We start from the raw sequence: 8,941 nt of genomic DNA on the forward strand, positions 1-8,941 counted from the left end.
GTGTTTTCAGTCTTGACATAAATGGTAGTTTCACGGGGATTTTCATGAGAATCACTGAGCTGCACACTTGGTATTTGTGCATTACGGATGGGGATGGAGGAGATTGGAGGACCTCATACGGAGATAGTGACCTTGGAGGTCACCGAGGGAGGGCAAATGACTACAGAGAGATGAGGGACAAGAACAGCCCCCCAGAGGGCACTAGCCTGAGTGAGAGGGTCCCACCAAAACTGTCTGGGTAGGATGGCCAGGGTTGTTTGGAAAGAACAAGTATTGCCAAAATAATATCAGACGCTGAAGAGCGAGCTGGGACTGACATGTACGATGCTGATACGTGTGATTAATAGAAGCTGGCTGATATTCCCAGCAAAGACAGAAGGGCCAGGCCAGACAGTGAAGTTCCTGGGAGAAGCCACTCTTGACATCCCGCAGGCAACTGAAAATAAACTGCAGTCCTTGCCTCTCCCTGGAACTGAGGAGAAACACCATGCGTGGTTGGGTTGTTCGGAGGACGCAAATGCCGCATTGGGGAATACTGCTCGCTCCAATCCACACCCTAAAGAAGGCCATATTTCAATGGGGGACTGAACAACAGCAGGTTATATCTGAGTCGCAAAAAGCAGTAGCTCTACCATGCCCTTGGCCCTGATGATCCCCACTCAGTTATGACTCTGGAAGAATCTGTAAGTCACACTTTGCAGACTGGAGCTCATGGCTAAAGCCCGTGAGTGCCGCCCAGTGGCAAACACTGGGATTTTGGACCAGGGCGGTTCCAGACCCAGCGGTGATGGCACACACCATCTGAGAGACAATCACCAGTTGCTGTTGGGCATTGAGTGCGAGTGTCCCTAAGACTGAGGACATAAAATAGTCCTGAAGCCGGAGATACCCATAACGTCTTGGGTGATGTCAGAGAAACACTGCGATGAGGAGGGACTTCCATGATGACATGGAAATGGACGTTCAGGAGCATGCTGCCAGGGAGTGGGGGGGCCGGTTCCTTGTATTCACGGGCTGGGAGCCTCTTCGCCCATGGCTGGCTCTAGAACCACCTGCGGAGTGGCCAGATCCCGCTGCCACATGGACAACGTCCTATGACCGTCTCTTGATTGACCAACCATAAGAGTCTTGGTTTAGGAAAGGCAGCTCAACCTGGATGGGCAGCTCCTGTCCGGGCACTCCAGGAGGCAGTAAACGGGTCCTGATGGGAAGAGATGCTCCGGACAAGGCTTTGCATACCTGATGGTAGATGAAAATGCTGAAATACTGTAAAAAGACTGGAAATAAGATACTGTACCGATTTGGACCACGGAGCTACATTTCTTCAAACCCGGGAACACGCTTTACAGCCCACAGTGTCCAACAGTGGGCAAAGAGACACCATATCCGGTGGATACATCATGTAGCATTTCATCCTCAGAGTAGTGGTTTGATAGGGAGTTGGAAAGGGTCATCGAAACGCTTGTTTAGAGGATACGTAGGACTGGCTCCCTCTCATCACGAGGGGGGCCGGGAGAGGGTCCCTACGCAGTAGCCCCTCCTTTGCTGGGGGAGGGGGAGGGGGAGGGGGGATGCAGTTCTCAACTTTCCTCTTCCTGTGCAGCGGTCCTGGGACCAGGGCTGCCACCGCAGGTGCTGGAAGCAGGGAAGTCCCCTCAGCAAGAAACTATAAGGATGCTTAAACCTTTAGGCCAGAATTTCCGAGGGAGCTGGGGTGACTTGTGCCCCATTCTCTCTGGAAACATTGGAGCGGGCGGGGAATGCAGCGGTGTGGTCGGTGGTTGAGGAGGCCCATGGACTCTGCCCTTGGGTGCCCCCCCATGTGGGGGGAGCAGGCTGAGGGGGAGGCCCTTGCTGGACTGGCATTGCTGCCAGGATTCTGGACTAGCACAGGGGCTGAAACTAATGTCCCTTGCAAAGGTGGAAAAGTTTGGGCTAAAATCGATGACAAATGGAGAGAAAGAAAGATAACACCTGAGGGCAAAGGAATGCAGAAATGTGGTCTGCAAGGAGGGAAGTCCAGACAGCTTCCCAAATAGGACACGGGAGACCCCCTGTGACTTTGAGAGAACAAACATTTCTTGAACAGTGCCAACCTAAAAGAAAACGTGAACCAATGAGACTGATAACGGAGAAGGCATCTCTCCATTAATAAGGAGTAACTTCCCTCTATCAGCACCATGGGCCAACTTAGGTCACACGTCTACCTGAAGCTGAACTCTTTCCAAGGCAACACTGTGAGCTGGTTTTCTGAATTCTGGGTTCTTGTGGATCTATTGAGGGCAAATGGATGTAACAACCACGCTTAGTATACAGGCTTAGACTAATTAATACTCTCCCAGGAGTTAGGAACAGGTGGTCTTGCCCCAAGTCCCACGGACTCAGTAGGGAAGGGATGGGCACCCAGAGAGACTGGTGCCCAGGACTTCTGTTCATCAGAAGAAATTAGTGAGAGGATGAAGAATGGAGAATATACCAATATACAGAGTGGAGAATATACTTGTAATACAAATAAATTACCAAAAACACCTGAAGTTATGAATACAGAATTCAAATCAATGAAAGAAATACAGTGAGTTCAATTAAAAACAAGTAAAAGACTAAGTCTTTTACCAGGGGGTAAGAGGATAAGGGGTAAGGAGGGGAGAGATTAATTGGGAGACTGGCATTGACACATACACACTACTATATATAAAATAGATAACTAATAAGGACCTACTGTGTAGCACAGGGAACTCTACTCAATACTCTGTAATAACCTATATGGGAAAAGAACCTAAAAAAGAGTGGATATATGTATATGTATAACTGATTCACTTTGCTGTGTACCTGAAACTAACACAACATTGTAAATCAACTATATTCCAATAAAAATTAAAAAAAAATAAAACCAAGTAAAAGACTTAAGTAGTTGTTTCTCAAGAAAGAGAGCCAACTGGACGCTAAATATATGAGCAGGGTCCCAATTTTATCAGCAGCTAGGGAACTGCACATTGAAAATGTAAGAAGATATCCAAATGGACAAAAACGTATAAAAATGTGAGCTCCATCCACACTCTTCATTAGTTGGTTTGTTTTTATTGCGTGGACGTAGTACAGTTTGCTTGTTAAAGGACATCTGAGTTATTTCCAGCTTTTAACGATTATGAAAAGAGCTGCTGTAAACATTCGTGCACAGGGTTTCGTGTGAATATACACTTGGCTTTACAAGAAACTGCTGAGCTGTTTCCCAGGGTGGTGGTACAACCAGAGTTGCAGCTGCGCCAGCAGTGTCTGGGAGTTCCCGTCTCCCTGCCTCCTGGCCAGCAGTGAGGTTGTGGCTAGTGGTGGTGCACACTTTTTCCTGTGCTTTTGGCCGTCCTTTTATCCTCTTTGATGAAGCGTCTGTCTGCCCATTTTGTAATCGGCCATCCTTTTTTCATTCCATTGGCTTTCCCGAGAGCAGGAAAGTCACTGGCAAGTTGGGGTATTTATTCATAAGAATGACAACCTCCCCTCTACATTCTCTTCCCCATGTCCAAGCTCAGTGATTCTCCAACAAGGGCAGCCCCAGACTCCCTGGGCAAGCACAGGTCTCTAGGTCACTCCCGTTTCTCCTGCCAACACAAAACCATCTTTTGGAAATGTTTGCAAGACGGGCCTGTTTTGGCTGAGACTAATACAATGGTGTGTGTGTGTTGATTACATATATGGGGGAAAAGTTCTTATGCCAGAAACTCAAATTTCCCTGCCCCTGTGTGAGTAATAACATCCATGAACCCTGAGATAGGGCAGGGTCCCCACCGAGTCCATCGCCCTGGACCACGCCACGGTCATGGCACATGGAGCAGCCCCTGTCCCCAAGCAGGAGTCATACCCCTCCCCAGCCCCAAAGGAAGGGGTAGCAGAGGTCTTGGTAAGGACAGTGCTGTGTGGCTGGAGACTGAGTGGACGGTGGGGGAAGCTCAGTCAAGGGCCTGGACACCTGGACAGGGCACAGGGGTGTCAGCAGTGAAGCCCAGTAGGGCTGTGCCCCCAGCAGACGTCACCAGCAGGGGCCGGAGGCCCGGGATGGGAGATTCCATGCTAATTGGTGCTGTGGGCAGTTACATCTCTGTGGAGGGGTAATTGGACCCTGGAGCCCCACATCTATGCGGGATGGAGAGGAGGCCAACAGCCGTTCTTCCCGCGCCGCCTTTGAACTGGCAGATGCTCAGAGCCAGGCCGGCGCCTCAGGATGGGCCAGGCCACGCTGGGAGCCGCCCGCTCAGGGGTCAGTGGGCAGACAGGAGAGACGCCCGGCCTGCGCTGGGCTGGGGGAGGCCAGGGACACCTGCGGCTCTCCAGGTAGGTTTCCGCGGGGTCCTGCCCCTCGGTGAAGTGGCCGGTCTGGCTGCCTCTGGACCTGGTCCCTCAGGGGGAAGTGTTTGGGGCGGGGCCAGGGTTGAGAGGTCCCTCACCACCAGCGGCCCCCGGCCCTGATCTCACAAGGTGGGGGCTTCCTCCCCGCGTGCTTCACCCCACTGCACCCCGCATCTCCAGCATCCTCCCCCCGAGCTCTGAAGTTCTCCACCGAGGGGCGCTCTTGCCACCGCCCACTTTGTCCACCCCCCAGGAGACGCCCCCCACTCTCGGAACATGGGGGAACCCCTGCCCAAGGTCTGCTTGTCCCTGCCCTCCACCCCAAGCTACTTATAGGAGGCTCTCCCCTCTCTCCCCGACCCAGGGCTGCCTGCCCTGTCCCCCTCCCGTTCCCTCCCGTCCTCACAAGGAGGCTGCTGAACCTGGACATGGAGGGACGTTTTCATACAGGAACACTCTTTGTGTCTATTCCCCGTTTGCTGCAAAGCCAGAGCGGGTGTTGGTGGGAGAAGGGGGTGCAGGCTGGTGCTGTCTCCACTTTGCTCACGTCCCCTATCGGGGGTGCCCTGAGCCTCAGTGCAAGGGACCCCCGATTTGGGGGAGAGCTACCCCTGCCACCTGCCCTCCGGCCCCGCATCCTCCCCTCCGGCTGCAACACCTGCTCTCCCTCCTCTTCCTGCTCACCTCCGTCTTCGTGCTGGTGGAGCACCTGGCCGTCATCCTCACCTTCTGGGGCAGCTCCTCCCTCCACAGGCCCATGTACTACTTTCTGGGCATCATGTCGTCCCTGGAGATCTGGTGCGTGTCTGACATCGTCCCTAAGACGCTGGATGGCTTCCTCACGCAGCGGGGACGCGTCTCCTTCATCGGCTGCATGACCCAGCTCTACTTCTTCAGCTTCCTGATGTGCACCGAGTGTGTGCCTGGCCTCCATGGCCTGCGACTGCTGCCAAGCCATCATGACCATGGGGCTGTGCGTCCAGCTGGTGGCCTTCTCCTTCGTGAGTGGCTTCACCATCTCCGTGATCAAGGTCTACTCTATCTCCAGCGCCACGTTCTGTGGCTCCAATGTCCTGAAGCACGTCTTCTGTGACATCTCCCCCATCCTCAAACTGGCCTGCATGGACTTCTCGACTGCCGAGCTGGTCGACTTCGTCCTGGCCTTCATCATCCTGGTGTTCTCGCTCGTGGCCACCATGCTTTCCTACGGACACATCCCCCTGGCCGCCCTGCGCATCCCCTCGGCCACGGGCCGTCGGTGAGCCTTCTCCACCTGCGCCTCCTACCTCACCGTGGTCACCATCTTCTACATGGCCTTGATCTTCATGTACGTCTGGCCCCAGGCCATTGATTCCCGGAGCTCCAACAATCTCATCTCTGCTGTTTACACTGTCCTCACCCCAATCATCAACCCCTTGATCTACTATCTGAGGAACAAAGAATTCAAGGATGCTCTGAAAAAGGCTCTGGACTTAGGTCAACTTTCACAGTAGCGCAATTAAATGTCCTACAATCTGACCTGTGGTGCCAATAAAAACAACCTCTTACAGGACACTTTACTTTCTTTAATAGTGACAATTTATGTAATTTAATTAATTAATTAATTTAGTTTTGGCTGTGCCACACAGCTTGCAGGATCTTAGTTCCCCCACCAGGAGTCGAACCCACGCCCTCAGCAGTGAAAGCGCAGACTCCTAACCACTGGCCCACCAGGGAATTCCCACTTTATGTTTTTTAAAGTAAATTTTTAAATGAAATTTAGCAAACCTACAGAACTGTGAATAAATAATAAGTCTTCATCTGGATTTGTTTTCACAAAAGAACCACACTTAATGTCACCAGCACCCAGATCAAGAGTCAGAAGCTACCCTCACGCCCCCGGCCCCAAGATTTCCACTATCCGGACTTCTAACACCAGATACTATTTTTGACGTTTTTGAGGGTTTTATGAATAAAACCATGAAGGATGATTTTACATTTGACCTCTTGCATTCATTATGATGCTTGAGTGAATCCTCAACGTTTCTGCATGTAGCAATAATACACGCATATAATGTGTAATACCCCACAGTACGAACACATCACAATACATTTATGCATTTTACTGTTGGGGATAGAATTACGGATACTGCCTATTGTGGGTAGTACTGCTATAAATAACTGGTTTGTGTCTTTTCGTGAATGTACATACAGTTTTGTGAGCTGTGTGCTAGGCCAGACCTACGTACATAAAGGCTATGCCTACAATTCCTGCAACAAAAGATTCATGTATGATCAGGCTTCATAGAAACAGCAAGACTGTTTTCCCAAGTGGGTGCATGAGAATTCCAGTAGCTCCATATCCTTACCAACACTTGGTATTCTAAGCATTCTCTATTTGCCATTCTTCTGGGGTTGCAGAAGAAGTTCTCACTGCAACCTTAACTCGCATTTCCAATGACCAAGGCTGCTGGGCACTTTTGTAAGTTTAGTGGTTTAATGTCCTTCTGGACGTGCCCTTTCTGAAGGGTCCTTGCAATCAAGTCTTTTGCCTATTTTTATATTGAGTCACTTTTTCTTTTTAACATGCAGGAGTTCTTACATATTGTGGGTCCATGCCCTCTGTTGGTTATATTTACTGCAAAAATGCCCTAGTGTCTGGGCTTGCCTTTCATTCTCTTAACGGTGTCTTTTGATGAAGAGAAGTTCTTTATTTTGATGTCCAATTTGTTCATTTTCCCCCTTTAGAGTTAGTTCTTTATGTTCCATTTGTTTGCTTATTCCAAGATCATGCAGATATTCTCCTGTTTAATTCCAGAAGCTTTATTGTTTTACCTTTCATGTTTAGACTCAGTCCATCTGAAACTGATTTTTATTTATGGTATGAGATATGGGTCAACATTAATTCTTTTCTATAGGGATATGAAATTGACAAGAACCCACTATTTATTGAAAAGACCATGCTTTCCCCTATGCAATGTCACCCTTTTCATAAACCAAATATCCATCTATCTATCTATCTATCTATCTACCTGTCTACCCTCATCTCTTTTTGGACTCCTCGTTCTGTCCCATTGGTCTGTCTATTCCTGCACTAATACCATGCTGTTGTAATTACTACAGCTTTTTCATATATCTTGATACCTGGTAGTAAATCCTCTGTCCTTGTTCTTTTTCTTCAAGATTGCCTTGGTTATTCTTAGTCCTTCCCAAATGGGGGTTGGGGGAGATACATTTTAGAATCAGCTTGTCAATTTCAACAAAAGAAAACTTGGGGGGCTTTTTATTGGGATTGTATTAAATCTATAGATCAATTTGGAGGTAACTGTCCTCTTTACAATTTTGAGACTTTTAATCCAAGAATAAGGCAAATCCTCTCTTCATTTACAAGTCCTTCAATTTCTCAATACACTTTTGTGGTTTTCAGTGTAGGGCTGTTTCACATGTTTCTGGGGATTTGAGTTTTTTGCGTTTTTTTTTAAAAAAATTCTAACACAAATGGCATTCTTTCTTTTAAATTTTTAAAGTTAAAATTCAAAATTTTTCTCTCTCTTTCCTTGTTGCTGATACATAGAACACAATTTTTTAAACTTTCTTCTTGAAACAATTACAGATTTACAGGAAGTTTCAAAGAAAGATGGAGGGAGGTTCTGTGCACCCTTCACCCTATCTTCCCCGATGACGCTGTCCTACATGATGGTAGCCTCCACATTGGGACACTGACTTTGATGCAATCCACGGAACTTAGATTCTACCAGTTATACATGCATTCACCTGTGAGCGTGCACCTGTGTGTGTGTGTGTGTGTGTGTGTGTGAGCGTGCATATGCAGATACGCTTGTAGCTCTATGCTATTTTGTCAGCTGTGTAGCTTCGTGGACCACCACCATCAAGATACGGAACGTTTCCATCACACACCCCCATTCCCTAGCCTCTGGTGACCACTAATCTGTTCTCTATCTCTATATAATTTTGTTATTTCAGGGATGTTATATAAGCAGAATTATACTGTATGTAATCTTCTGAGATGGACTTTCTTTACTCAACATAATTCTCTCCAGGGGTCCAGGCTGTTGCCTGTATCAACAGTCCATAGGTTTTTCTAGTCGAGCAGTGTTCCATGGTATGGATGTACCACACTTTGTTTAGCTGTTCACCTTTGAAGAACAGGTGGGTGGTTCCCAGTTTTTAGCTGCTAGGAATGAAGCTGCTACGAACATTCATTCGAGTTTCTCTGTGAACCTAAATTTTCATTTCTCTGGGGTTAATGTTTAAGACTATAATTGCTAGGTTGTATTACAGTTCATTTTTAGTTTTACAACTTTTCCAATTTGGAAACTGCCAAACTGCTCTTTAGCAGAGTGGCTGTACCTTTTTACATTCTTACTAGCAGTGTGTGAGTGAACTAGCTTCTCTTCATCTTCTCCACCATTTGGTGTTATCACTATTTTTTTAATTTGGCCTTTCTGATAAGTGTGAAGTGGTATCTCACTGTGGATTTAATTTACATTTTTCTAATGGCTGATGACGTTGAACATCTTTTCATGTGCTTATTGGCTATCTGTATAACCTCTTCAATGAAATGTCTGTTCATGCCTTTTGCCCACTTTTTAATTGGATT

General features: G+C 47.9%; 1 protein-coding gene across 1 annotated transcript; it reads left to right on the forward strand.

The window, feature by feature from the left end:
- Positions 1-2,180: 2,180 nt before the first annotated feature.
- LOC309630924 (olfactory receptor 226-like) lies at positions 2,181-6,140 on the forward strand (the record flags this gene model as incomplete). Its single annotated transcript, XM_082396769.1, is given in 5 exon segments — positions 2,181-2,237; positions 3,770-3,895; positions 4,331-5,262; positions 5,264-5,600; positions 5,604-6,140. Coding segments are annotated over 5 exon segments (1,683 nt in total). The 3' UTR covers positions 5,835-6,140.
- Between the last annotated feature and the right edge of the window lie 2,801 nt (positions 6,141-8,941).

The sequence above is a fragment of the Balaenoptera borealis genome, assembly GCF_965194805.1.
Source record: "Balaenoptera borealis genome assembly, chromosome: 6".
In the NCBI taxonomy this organism is placed as follows: domain Eukaryota; kingdom Metazoa; phylum Chordata; class Mammalia; order Artiodactyla; family Balaenopteridae; genus Balaenoptera; species Balaenoptera borealis.